The 14,462-nt window shown below is 40.0% G+C and overlaps 1 protein-coding gene across 4 annotated transcripts in view; it reads left to right on the top strand.

Moving 5' to 3' along the window:
* The window catches only part of Nexn (nexilin F-actin binding protein), a 29,344-nt gene that overhangs the window by 4,051 nt on the left and 10,831 nt on the right, over positions 1-14,462 (top strand). For 3 of the 4 annotated variants that reach the window (XM_029475377.1, XM_029475376.1, XM_021158561.2), the window contains exons 2-8: positions 6,593-6,665; positions 7,871-8,062; positions 8,549-8,627; positions 8,726-8,874; positions 11,979-12,020; positions 13,315-13,503; positions 13,580-13,750. In XM_029475377.1, coding sequence (XP_029331237.1) covers positions 6,639-6,665; positions 7,871-8,062; positions 8,549-8,627; positions 8,726-8,874; positions 11,979-12,020; positions 13,315-13,503; positions 13,580-13,750 — 849 coding nt within the window. In that variant the 5' untranslated portion in view covers positions 6,593-6,638. The remainder of the gene's footprint in view (positions 1-6,592; positions 6,666-7,870; positions 8,063-8,548; positions 8,628-8,725; positions 8,875-11,978; positions 12,021-13,314; positions 13,504-13,579; positions 13,751-14,462) is intronic. The other variant, XM_029475378.1, reaches the window with a different exon arrangement.

Here is a 14,462-nt window from a genome sequence, read left to right as displayed (position 1 = left end):
CAGTTAGCACAGATCCTGAAGGTCCTGGCTGGCTTTGGTGATGGCTAGTGGAGTATGACCCTCCCCACTTTACTTCCTGCTATGTCAGCTGAGCGGTTAGCACAAGGCTGCTCTTGAAATAGTCCCCAGTTTTCCTTTAGTGGATAGTGGATCCCAGCGCAGCACTGTTTGTTATCTTGGCCTCTGTCCCCCGTGCTCAGGAGCTTGCCCTGTGTCCTGGCTGGTGTGTGAAACTCTAACAACATTGATGAGCATAGCAGGTTTAACTAACAAGGCTCCAGTGTGATAAATATACTTTGAAAAGTATTACTGCCATGTAAAGGAATAATGGTATAACAGTTACTACAGGAGAATGTCAAAGTAGGCTGCAATGTAAGTTTGCTGGGGGTTGGGCTCTATTTCACAATATGCCCTAGTTTGTGTTAGCTGTAAACTCAATGGCCTGGAGTCACCTGGAAAGAGTCTCAGGTGATCTTTATCAGGTTGGTCTGTGGCTTTGTCTGTGTGAGATTGTCTTAATTGGCCTAGGAGGACCCAGGTGGTCCTGGGCTGCATAAGGAAGCTGGCTAGGAACAGTGAGAGGCAGAGATGGGGCAGTGCCCACGTGCAGCCTTTCTTTACGGCTCCCACTCCTGCCCTTCTTGTGCTCCTGCACTGCTTCCCTTCAGTGGCCTTACGCAGATGTGAGCCAAATCGACTCTTTCCCTGCCCACCTTGGTTTTAGTCAGGGTTTTATTGCAGCAACAGAAGGACACCAGGACGGTAAGATCCAATTTCCTGCTTTTGAGCTGTGGTGAAGTATCTGACAGACTTTATAATGTACTTTTGTTTTCCTTTTACCAAAATACGGCCTTAGCTGTATTGTCCCAACTGGCCTTGAACCTGTGCTTCCTGCCTCATGCTTCTGAGGGCTGAGCTAGACATGCGCCATCCTACCTGTTAGTAATTTTCATGAATTAAATGAGGGACGGTTATATGTAAGTTTTTCTTTTCTTTTTTCTTTTCTTTTCTTTTCTTTTCTTTTCTTTTCTTTTCTTTTCTTTTCTTTTCTTTTCTTTTCTTTTGATCCAGGGTCTTGTGTAGCCTGAAGCTCACAGCAGTCTTCTGCCTCAGCATCCCCAGTGCTGCAATGACAGCTTTGCACTTGCTATAGCTGACTATGTTTTTATACAAGTGAAAATTGATAAACATTTATCCTTAAACTTTATGAAGTTCAAAACAAATTCATTGTTTCTTTCAAAAACTTAGGTTTTAACGCTTAACACCTATTTAACATTTATCTACATACTTAACTTTTCATTTAAAAGTTCCAACAAAGCCATTCGTGGCAGTCGACACTGTGATCTCACATTGGGGAGGATGAAGCAAGAGGACTGTAAATTACAAACCAGGACAGGCCTAATCTACAAAGAGAGTTCTAGGCCAGCCAGTGCTACAAAGTGAGACTTTGAAAGAAAAAAAAAAGAAATAGAAAGAGGCTGGAGAGATGGCTCAGCGGTTAGGAGAACTGACTGCTCTTCTAGAGGTCCTGAGTTCAGTTTCCAGCAACCACATGGTGGCTCACAACCATTTGTAATGAGATCTGATGCCCTCTCCTGGTGTCTCTGAAGAAGGCTACAGGCAGGGGCCTAAGACAAAGAATTTACTTGAATTCAGTGAAGAGAACCTGCCTGGCTGCCACTGTCTGGACACTTTTGCTCTCCTGAGATTATGTAACAATATGATCACCATTTGATTTCAGATTTGTTTTGCACATTGTTTGCTGCTGAAATGCTTTGGTTGCATATGTAAAATGTGAAGGAAAACAGGAAAAGGAGAGGTTAACCACAGGTCTGAGGACAAGTTATTCCAGGGAGGGGAAGAGGGTAGCTTGGTAAGGTTGAGTTCATACATGTGAAGCCCTGAGCTCATACAGCCTAGGAAACAATGAGCTGAGAGCTGGAAAGACTGTTCAGTTAGTGTGCAAGCATGTGCAAGCGTGAAGGCCGGTGTTCAAATCTCCAGAGCCCAAATAAAGCTATGGTAGATCTTGACATCAGTATCCCCAAAACTCCTAAAGGGAGATGGGAAGCAGACAAGGCAAGCCCATCCTTGAAGCTCATGGGCCAGGGAATATGGCACATGCAGCAGCCAACCAGAAAACCCACCTTAAACAAAGTAGAGGTGAGGACTGCCCGAGAACCTGTCCTTTGACACACACATGCATGGCACACACAAGACTGAATTCAAAGTTACAAATGTATACACACGCAGAATAAGATCTATGAGAAGTGTTACACCTAGAGTGCTGACCAGTTCTGTTCTGAAGGTTTCTTTTCTTGCTGTGAGAACCGTACCAGCACAGCAAGTGAGAGATGCCTGGGGCCTGCCACATGCTTGCGGGGAACTGAACCTGGGTCCTCTGCAAGAGCAGCTGAGCCATTTCTCCAGCTCGTGGCCTGGGGCCTGCCACATGCTTGCAGGGAACTGAACCTGGGTCCTCTGGAAGGGCAGCTGAGCCATTTCTACAGCTCGTGTCTTTGATAGTTCAAGGGCTTTGCCTGGGATTACATTCAGAACTTCATAGGATGGCATTGTTATGCTGCTGTTGCCCCCATATGGCAGCTATGGATATTGCACCTGGCTGTTCAGACTGCAAAAGTCACTTTAACAGTAAGACTTCTATGCTCCTAGATAGAAAGTCCTCTGGTATTCAGTTACTGGGTTACAAAATGAGTTTAAGCAAATTTTCCTTTAGCATTCTAAATATAATGAGATCTTAGCCTAAATCTTTACTTTCTAGAATGGGAATTGACTTGATTTGATAGCTTTAAGTTCAGTGACTCTCAAAAGGTGGTCTCAGGACCTGTCCTGTGTGGCTAAGGACATCCATCACCCTTATGCAGTTATGCAACCTGTGTGAGGTCATGTTTTCTCTATAAATTTTGATTAAGATGACATGTCGTAGTAATTTGAATGTAGAAGCAGATATAAGAATGTATTTCTCTTATTAGGCCAGATATAAAGAGGTTTTCAAACCTATGCCCACACTCATACACAAATAAGTGAATAAATACTTTTAATGAGAGCCTTATATTTTTTATAGTTCTATTGTATCCTATTAGATTTTCAGTTCTTTGAGAGCGTCTCCTGTTTGTCACTGTATAATAGAACCATGGAAATACCCTAACAGACTATAGAAAGATGCTCAGAGAACATTTCTGAATTTATACATATATTAGTTTGAAGATTTATTTTATATGTCTAGGCATTTTGCCTACACATGCATGTCTGTATATCACATGCATTTGGCCTATACATGTATGTCTGTGTACCACATGCATGCTTGGTGTTTGCAGAAATTAGAAAAGGGTGTTGGAGCCTCTGGAACTATAGTTAACAGATAGGCCGAAATCAGCCATGCAGGTGCTGGGAAGTGAACCCAGGTCCTCTGTAGCCACAAGCAGTGTATGAGTGCTGAGCCAGTTCTTCAGGATCCATGTTTATCTATTTTATCTTGCTTTTAAAGATTACTATGAGTGGGAGTAGGGTGTGCTGTGTGAAGGTCAGAAGATGACTATCTGGGGTCAGGTCTCTTTCCCATGGGGCACTATGCTACCAGTACCCTCAGGAATAGACTCTAGGAAAAAAAGGACAGAGAGGAAGGGGCTGTGTTAGAACCTGGATGAGAGCAGACTCCTGACTCTTGAGACTCAGGGCAAAAGAATCATTGCTAAGCATTACTGTGGAACTTTAAAGCTCTACCTTTACATTCCACAGAAACTAAATTAGAATATTTGCCCTATAGCAGAGATGGTAACTATGTTTTCATTGAACCTTGGCACCTATTGAAAAGGAGTTGATAATTTTAAAACAGTTGCCAAAGTTCCGGAGAAAAGTGAATTGTTGAGTGGATACTATCAATGTTATAGGCCATATATGACTACTGTGAGCTAGAAAACACGTGAACTGGTAAGCATGGTTATGTTGCAGTAAGTGCCTCTGCAATAGAAAGCAAGTTCCTGCTTGGGGACTTACCTGTTGCCTGGTACTATACAGAAGCTCAAAGTGGAAGATGGTAAAAATGAGACAAAGATTGTCACAACTATCTCACTGTTGAGATGTGAATATTGTACCAAAATGCTGTGCATGATTGATGCATGATATTTGGAATTTGAGGTTTCCAAAAGATTGATTTAAAAGTCCTGCCCAGGTAGTTTATAGTGAGAATGGAAACAGGGCTCTAGAGATGACTCAGACAGTGAATCATTTGCTGAACAAATGTGAAGGCTTGAGTTTCGATCCCTAGCACCCACATAAAAAGTCGAGTGCACAGACATCTGCAAACCCAGCACTGGGGAGAGAAGCAGGTGGGTCCCTGGAGTTCACTGGCTGGCTAGCCTTGTGAAGTCGGTGAGCTCTGAGTTCAATAAAAGACTGTCTCTACCTCTAAACTTAGACATGTGTGCATGTGAGTACACAGGTGCATGCACAAACAAGCACGCATGCTACATGTGCCCTGGGATGCCCACGAAGATGCTAGAAATTGAATCAAGAAAAGGTCTTTCAGGCTTGTCAGTTTTCGCGTGAATGCTGAAAGCTTTCTCTGATGGGATTTATTTTAACCACAGTGGGAAGGAAGCTCCAGAAAGCACCTGATCCCCTGCAACCTTGGCAGGGAGCATAAAGTGTGCTGGGTCTGGGAGTAAGAACAGTACAGACTATGAGTGCAGAATGAGGCCACAAGCTATATATGCTGCTCCCCAGTTCTGTCCGAGAGCTGGTTCAAATCTGAGACTGTCCAGAAAGAAAGTAGACTGACTACTTGTTTCAAGGCATTTACTAAGAACAGGAGATAGGGGCAGTGCCTGTCTATTCGGGGTTCCATTCTTTAGCATCTACCAGAGAAGCCTCACACACAGTAGGTGCTTAACAAGCACCGTGTAATGAATGTAGTCCTCTGTTTTTATACTATCAATGAAGGATGATTATATTATGGGTGTGGTGCCCACGCCTTTAATCCCAGCATCCAGGGGGTAGACTGGAGGGAATCGAGAGCTCTAGGCCAGTCCTTGCTACATAGTGAGACCTTATCTCTAACACAGAACAAAATAACTCTCCCCCAAAGCAACAAAGACTACAGGTACCTTCCTAAAGAAGATGTGCACGTGGAAAGTGCGCATGTGGGAAAACGTACCGTATGTTATCAGAGAAATGCCAACTAAGACGAGTTAGCGTTCAGCACAACGATAACCATAACCCAGAACTGGGCATCAAGTGAGAGGCAAGGGTGGACCAACCCAGATTCTCCTCCAGTGCTAGTGGGATGCAACCACTTGCCCCACTTTGAGAGTCAGTTTGTTCTTTGACTGTGCTAAACACACTTTCTGGTTAGTGCTATAGTTTTGTTTTTTGAGATGGGGTTTCTCTATGTAGCCCTAGCTGTCCTGGCAAGCCTCAAACTCAGAAATCTGTCAGTTTCTACCTCCCAAGTGCTAGGATTGAAGATGTTCACCATCACCCAACTGCTAAACACATTCTTACAATGTGATCCAGCAATCATGACTTGGTCTTTATTCTCAGGGATTTGAAAAGTATTGCTATTTAAAGGCCTGCATGTTGATGTTTAACATCAGTTGTTTTTTTTTTTTTTTTTTTATTGCCAAAAGAGATGTAACCAAAATCTTTTTCGTTGGGTGAAGGGATCCACATACAATGAGCTGTTATTCAGTGTAACTAAAGATGTACACTACCACCACCATCACAACCATTGGCTTGAAAGGGACATTTTTAAAGGCTCTATTATGATCAAAGTATGTTCATATTTAAAGGAAACAAAAAGGATGAAATTAAAGGAAGCATGGTCAGACTATTCTCACGCTATCTGGTGCTTATAGCACAGTCTACTGAGTAAGGCCACAGTACACATTTGCCAGGCGCCCTTGACGGCTCCTCAGGCTCTTCAGGACTATCTACACTTTCCTGGGCTTTTTAAACCATGAACCTTTTATTTTCTGTATATAGTCTTAACGGAGCTGAAAATTATCACAACTACTTATTTGAACTTCTGAAGTGAAATACAAAATTTATATATTCCTATATAAATATATTAAAATTTAAAATATAAATTACACACACACACACACATATATATACAATTTACAATATTACAATATATACAAATTGTATCTTTAAAAGCTTACATTGATAAAATATATCAAAGGGAAGGTCATTAAAATTCACAACAATATTGTCTTATTTACTTATTTATTTATGGTTTTTTGAGACAGGGCTTCACTGTGTAGCCTGGACTGTCCTGGAACTCACTTTGTAGACCAGGCAGGACTTGAACTCAGAAATCCACCTGCCTCTGCCTCCCAAGTGCTGGGCTTAAAGGAGTGCGCTACTACACCCGGCTTTATTGTCTTTTGTTTGTCTGAGACAAGGTTTCACTCTATAGCTCTGGCTGGCCTGAAGCTTTCCATGCAGACCAATTTGGCATTAAATTCAAAGAGATCTGCCTGTCTCTGCCTCCCAAGTGCTAGGAATAAAGGTGTGTGTGCTACCACACCTAGCAATACCATCATCATCATCATCATCATTTTTTTTTCAGATACAAAAATATACAAGGCTTCAGCCCCAGACCACATATAGCAAACATGAATGACGTTTCGCAAAAGGCAGAGGTAAGTAAATCTCTGTGTGTGTGTAAGTGGGGTGGAGAGAGGCAGGAAGAGCTGAGTAATAATACATGTTTAACTGGGGATTGTGGGAACGGTCACAGTTAGGTGTTTGTGCATCTTGATATTTGTAATAAGGTTACAAAGAGAGAAGATTCCGTTTGTGCACGGTTGTGGGTTACTACTTGATCTGGGTTCCGAATCTCTGCAAGGCAGTGAATTCTAAGCGCAGTGGTCTTAGAAATGATTCCTTCAATGCTGTGTTAATGAGGCTTGCACCTTTGGAGGTGATACTTCAGTTTTAGAAGGAGGACTCTTAGCATCTTCTAAAAACTGCAGTGAGAGTCCTCTCTTTTCCCCGTTCAGTTTCTTGGCTATGGTTACTGAGAATTGAGAGATCCCAGATGCTGACACTCCAAAGTGACAAACTAAGAGACTACGAGGGCCAGATCTGCCACATGATCTGTGGCAGACCATTAGGACAGAGAGTTTGGCATTCTGACACTCAATTTTATTTACAGAAACTTCTTTCAGAAACAAACTTCTAAATAAGATGAGAAGAATCTGCATTGCTAGTTTTAGAACAGGGAAACCATTTCTCTAGTCTCCCATTAGACTTACTTTCTTCAGGGTTTTCCTTCTAGAGCCTAGTCTATGTAGTTGGTGTAGCCACTCTGCACACTTTAATGGGGTTTTGGAAGTTGCATATGGGCGGTGCGACGGGAGACAGGAATCGCCTCTTGTGGGGTTGAACTGGCCTTCAGCTTTGCCTATACTATCACAGCTATCTGTCTGCAATATGGACTTACCTCAAAAGCCCAATCAAAATTCATATACTTTACTGACTGACCTTTTTTAATTTCTAAGGGGGGTGGTGTTAATTTTCATCTTTAATAATAGGATGGAAAAATAAAATGGACTTTTTAATTAGAGTTCAATATCTGATTTTTATATTGTACTGTCCTTCAGCCTCAGTAAAAAGCTACCATTAACTGGGGTTTCGTTTCTGAAAATTTTTGATTTAATAAAATTTCTGCTCTCATATTTTCTGTAAGTTCAACTTAAGTTTTAGAGAATATCTAATCAGGCTGTGATGATCCAAATAAAGGGTTGAAACTCATTTCTATCTTTTGATAAATATTGTATCTTGTTTTTAATCTTTGCCTAATTTCTTCTTTTTAAACTTTTCTTTATTTTCTTCTAACACAAAGATTCTGCTTTCCTCATGTAAACCTGTCCCTAAATCCTATGTGCCAAAGCTTGGCAAGGGAGATGTAAAGGACAAGTTTGAAGCCATGCAGAGGGCCAGGGAAGAAAGAAATCAAAGGCGATCTAGAGACGAAAAGCAAAGAAGAAAAGAACAATATATTAGAGAGAGAGAATGGAACAGGAGAAAGCAGGAGGTCATTTTACTTTATTCTTGTGAAAATGTTCATGCTCTTCATATTTATGCATTGTTCCCACTAACATTCCATATAGACCATGGTTAACACTGCTTTTCACGTCTGTGAGCTGACTTCCGTGTGCTCCCCTGTCCCTGTCTGCGGTCTCTCACTGCCTACACTGCCTGCTGTCAACCATGGTCCAAACCATCCAGCCCAGAGGCAAACTGAAGCTTTAAATACATTCCATTACAGTATATTTTTATAACTATCCTTTTATAATTATTTGTTCTTTGTCTCTTACTGTGCCAAATATATATTTTTCTTATATATAGATATTTTTCATACAAGAAAAAACAGCATGCACAGGACTCAGCATTATCGGTGGTTTCAGGAATCCACGGGATATCCTAGAGGGTTCTTCTGCAGTGTGGGGCAGAGGGGCTATTCTAGTATAATCTAGTCTAATTTTGAAATGTGTTCATATTTATTTATTCAACCACCTAGATTAAAGAAATGCTTGCTTCTGATGATGAGGAAGAAAGTTCTCCTAAAATAGAAAAGGCTTATGTCCCAAAGCTAACAGGTGAGAGCCTTGAGGACTAAATATAAATGAGATTGCAAGAGAAAGAAACATGACAAAATATCCAAGGGTTTTTTTGTTTTGTTTGTGTGTGTGTTTAGGGACAGTTAAAGGTAAATTCGATGAAATGGAGAAACACAGACAGGAAGAACAAAGAAAGAGAACAGAAGAAGAAAGAAAACGCAGAATTGAGCAGGATCTGTTAGAAAAGAGGAAAATACAGCGCGAATTAGCAAAAAGAGCGGAGCAGGTAGGTGCTAAATGCTACATTGGGGGTTATTTCTGTAACTAACAGAACAAATGAGAACTAATCAGGATGTTGCTGAATTAAAATACTTAGTACAGTATAAACTTATTAATAGTGGCTAGCCTAAAAATATTATCTAAAAGGAAAATATTCACGTTAGTTGCCCAGTAGTATGGGCAGAATGGGCCTATCTTAGGAGTGATATTTTTATTCTGTATAATCTTACTAATTATTTCTACATTCCTTAAACTGACTATACTCCCAACTTTTCTTGGTATCTTTGAGAGTTCTATAAAGCTTTAGGACATTTTTACATATAGATTATTCATAATTACAAAGCACAATTATGGCTTTTCAATAGCAGTATTTGTAAGTGCTACCCTATATGCTCATGCGCCATGTGCATGCAGTGTCCACAGAGGTCAAAAAGCATTGAATCCCTTGGGCTGAGCCATCATGCATGTGCTAGGAACCAAAGCCAGGTCCTCTGAGAGCACAGAGATGCAGAGGTGTCTTAACCACTGAGCAGCCTCTCCACTCCCTTAAGTTGATGTGCTATGCTCCATTCATCTTTACTGTTTTCTAAAGAGAAAAGTGATAATGCAAATAAGGCATTATTGCATGCCTGAAAAATCCATTAACTTCAATTTTGCAAATATTGTCTGCTGGAAGACAGCAGCTCCTTGTTTGCTGGTGAATGGTGTGTGCTGCGCTAACCTTAAGAAGGCTGGGGATTTCCTACGCTTTGCTTTATATCCTTGTCTGAAGAATGCCATGGACCTCAGGGTCGCCTCTAGGTTCTAGTGATTAAAGGTGAACATTCATTTTATGGTGAAACTTTATAAGGAAGTCAAATTATAAAATGAGAATTATTAAATGTTTATATTTAATTCAAAATTTTAAGCATGTAGATATAGGAGTTAAGATTATAGTTATATCAAGATTATAAACAATCCTGAAGTATATACATTGTGACATCTAACACAGTATACCGTGTATATATATAAAATATATTTCTGTCTTCTATACTTTCAGTGAGCCTGACTATAATAAAGACTAGATGTTCAAAAGTAAATTAAAAAAATGCCGGGCATGGTGGCGCACGCCTTTAATCCCAGCACTCGGGAGGCAGAGGCAGGCGGATTTCTGAGTTCGAGGCCAGCCTGGTCTACAAAGTGAGTTCCAGGACAGCCAGGGCTATACAGAGAAACCCTGTCTCGAAAAAACCAAAAAAAAAAAAAAAAAAATTACACACATACACACACATACATACATATATATATGTGTGTGTGTGTGTGTGTGTATATATATATATATATATATAATCATGAAAAAAAAAGTCAGTGTGTTTAGAGCAAACACTTGCTGTATGTGGGGTGCCATAGAACCCTGGCTAATAATGTTTTAGCCCTAGGAAATTAAGAGTACCACAGCAATGTAGTAATAGTAACTTCTTCTTGTAAATATGGAAAGTCTAATTCTCAAATAGAAGCACCTTTTCCGCTCAAATTTAACATGACTTCATGTAGTACGGTGTAATGTTTGTTCACAGTTTACCAGGACAGCCCAGCGTGCTGGGAGGTGCTCCTGAGCTCAGAAAGGTTAAAGTGACCACCAAGATAATTGCCAATTCTAAGATTGCAGGATCTTAGAAAGACTTGAAAAGGAATATACCTTGTGTATTAGATATTAGAATAAAAAAAGTTCATTGGAAAACCCTGTAGGTGAATTATCTGGTTAACTCTGAAGAATCCTGATGGACAAAATTAAGTCCATCCTTTTGGTACAGAGATGGTCTTGGTGGGAGACGGGATCTTGAGAAGAGGCAGGGAAAGAAATCTGAGGAAGAAACAAATTTGCTTTACATAAAGAAAAAAAAGTTTAGAAACAGTTATGTAGTGTTAACTTGTGAAAGTCAGCAATAACTGAATGTGAATGTCTGTTTTTGACTATACCAGTAGCACAGCACCCCTCAAATAAACGTATCGTTCTCCATGTTTGTTGAAAAAAATACACGACTGCATCTTTTGTTGCCTTATGGTGGTTTAAAGTGAACAAAAGTAAAAGAAAGCAACAGCAACAGAAATGTAAGCTTCAAAAAATTAAAGGCCCACAGACCAGGGCCTGGAAAAGCTGAGGAGATAAGAAACTTAGATTTAAAGAGCTCTTTCTCTTTCCTGTATTCTCACTGTCTGGCTTCTCAGAGTTCCTGGGTCTTTTTTTTTTTGTTGTTGTTGTTGAATTACTTGATTGTTCATTAGAAAACAGTTTATTTTGTAATTAACTGTTGTATTTTAAATTTTACTGTTCTATTTTTGAGACATGGTGACACTGTAGCCCTGGCTGGCCTGGAGCTTGACATATAGGTGAGGCTGACTTTAGACTTGCAGAAGTCATCCTGACGAACTTTAACTTCATAATAGTTCTTACTTGTCTGTTGCTTATGTTTCCTTTTCCTGAGATTTCAGACACCACATTGTTAGAATCACCTATTTTCTCTCAGCAGTTTGCTCAGGTGTCAGCCCGCCCATTAAGCCAACCCAATGTTTCTTGTGCTTCAAATGGCGGCCTTTCCCTAATTCAGAATGAGAAAATATTATAAGTACCAGAACTATCCTCCTTGTAAAATCTACCTGATATTTCTACCATATCAGTTACATTCTTGCCGGGCATCTTTGATAAGAAATAGGGTCACAGGCTGGGTGTGGTTGTACATGCCTTTAATCCCAGCATTCAAGAGGTAGAGGCAGGCAGATCTCTGTAAATTTGAGGTTAGCCTGGTGTACAAGGAGAGTAGGACAGCCAGGGCTACACAGAGAAACACTCTTTCAATAAAAGATGAGAAAGAAAGAAAGACAGACAGAGGGTCACCACTATTTGATTGCTTGCGATGAATCTTCCTTCTACTATCTCAGGGGCAAGAGGATAGAGGGCACTTTTTTATATCTCACTTTAAATTGCTACTAAGTTAAAAATCAGTCCTTGTAAGCTCACAGTCAAGTTGAAGTTTTACCAGAAGCCATGGATAAATTACTTTCAGATGTATGTTTAAAAGCATCAAGCAGAAATTCAATGTAATGTAACGATATGAAATTCTCATTCAATAGATTGAGGACATAAACAATACGGGAACCGAATCCGCATCAGAGGTAACAGACATTTCCTTTAATGAAACATTCACTGAAAATTACCTGATTCACAAAGCCATGTAGAGGCTTTTAGTTCACTATTGAATATAAATATCACAATAACAAAAGTCAATGTTTTGTAAAGGCAAGAGTATACTTTGACTCTTACAAGCAGTGTGTTCAAAGGAAAGTATGCTTCTGCCTGCCCGGTGGGCCGTGAAGACCGCGTCCACGAGTCTTTTAGGGACACGTTTCCTGAACTAACATGGAAAGCTGTTGAAAGCTGACACTTTAAAAGGGATTTTACTTTCCACCATTTGTCCTCTTTCCTCACAGTCCCTAAGAGCTCATGTCCTGGTTTTCACACACTAGTGTACAGAGGAGTGTGTATTACAATGAAGGAATGTCCGACAGCCATAAAAACATAGCCCAGTTAACTAGCAAAGTTAAAGGTCCAGCCAACCAATTTGATGGTGTGCGTAAAATTATGATACAAAAGTTGGAAAATTTTTAATTTAGGGGCATATGTTATACTTTATAATCTTTATTTTTGAAAAAAGTTAAGAGATAACGATAAATTTGTAGTAAAACCAATTAAAATCGATTTTGAGAATGCATTTAGCCATGTGTAGTAGTGCAGGGTTTTAATTCTAGCATTAAGGAGGCAGAGGCAGGTGGATCTCTGTAGTTCAAGGCCAGCCTGGTCTACATAGCAAGTTCCAGGATAGTCAGAACTACATAGAGAGACCCTGTCTCAACAAAGAAACCCAAGAATTTGTTTTAATCGTTAATAGGATAAATGCTTTACAGTTTTATCTATATTGTGAGCGTTAGTACATCACTTGGGTGAATATTCAATGGCTTTTTTCATTAAGTACTGAAAAGCTTGGATGGAGAGGCAGATTACGGAGTAAACGTTGCTGTCTGTTTAACCTTAAACCATCCACCGTCAGATTGGTTTGAAGTCTGCTCACGTGCACACCACCTTTTGTGCAATTGATGTAGAGTGTCTACAGTAAGGCAATGTTACCACAGTTAGTGACTTACCAGTAAACCAACTCCATCTTTCAAATCATAGACTGCTTCTTGAAACTGCCATCAATGGATCTCAGTAAAACTGATTCATGCACAGTGAGTTTAGAGAAAAATGTAGTTAATAGCAATGAGTTTAAAAATAAGGTTTTTTGTTTGTTTGGGTTTTTTTTGTCCTTTATAGCCTTGACAGCAATGTAATTCACCACTTATGGAGGTGAAGTACCCTATCACCTACATTTTTATTAAGGATATGGATGCTAATTATGTATCTTACACATAGGAAGGAGATGACTCACTACTTATAACAGTGGTGCCTGCCAAATCGTACAAAGCACCTGGAAAAACAAAGGGTCCTGAGGACCTGGACAGAGAAGAAGGAAGTGGGAGGAGCAACCATGAAGAAGATAAAATGAGATGTGAAGAAGAGTGCCGAGTTCTCAAAGAAGCTAAATGTCTTTCATTAGTCATGGTAATTTTTTTTTACAAGAATAAATCAAAAGTTTAGTTTAACAATTGCCCTTTGGGTAACAAGTTTGTTTGCATAGGATGATGAAACAGAGGCCAAAAAAGAATCACATTTTCCTGGAAAATTGAAATCAACTTTTGAAGAACTGGAACGACAAAGACAAGAAAATCGCAAGAAGCAAGCAGAAGAGGAAGCGAGACGACGCTTAGAAGAAGAGAGACGTTCCTTTGAGGAGGCGAGAAGGCACATGGCAAGTATCTGTTAACCTTGCCTTTCACGAGAGGCAGCGTGCTCCCCAGACGCTTCCTGCAAACCCAAGGCGGTCTCTCTAAATGGGGGCACCTCACTTCACTGTTCTACTTTCATAGTACTATGGATTGGACCTAGTACATACTAAACAGGTGCTCTACCACTGACACCAAGTCCTAAAAGGCATGTTTTGAAACTGTATGTATTGAAACTGTATGTATATTTATATACAATATACATGCATACAGTTCACTTGTATATATTTTTTTGAGTTTTCACTTTGTTATCCAATATGCTTTGGACTTTTATTTTAATATTGTATACTATGTTAATATAAAACTATTACTCAATGCATGATTTTTTCTTTCTGTATAAGTTAAACAGTGTATTTAATGATATGGTTGTAGGACATTTTCAAGTCAGATTATGAATTTTACTTGAGGTGCACAGGTTTAGAATTTCAGCTACTTAGGAGGGTGAAGAAGGAAGAACACACATTCAAGGCTAGCCGGTACTACCGAATCAGTCAAGAGTTAAAGGCCAACCTGGGCAATAATCACATATTCAGTGATGGATTAAACCTTGAGCCTTGTGAATGCTCTCTCACTAGCACTTGTCTAGCAGTCACAAGGCTCGAGGTTTAATCCCCACGAGTCCCCAATACTATAGGAGGAGGAAAAAGAGGAAGAGGGAAGGAAGCACAGATTTCAGCC

Source organism: Mus caroli, chromosome 3 (assembly GCF_900094665.2).
Source record: "Mus caroli chromosome 3, CAROLI_EIJ_v1.1, whole genome shotgun sequence".
In the NCBI taxonomy this organism is placed as follows: Eukaryota; Metazoa; Chordata; class Mammalia; order Rodentia; family Muridae; genus Mus; species Mus caroli.
The sequence above is the reverse complement of the archived record's forward strand: the minus strand, read 5'-3'. Positions and strand labels throughout refer to the sequence as shown.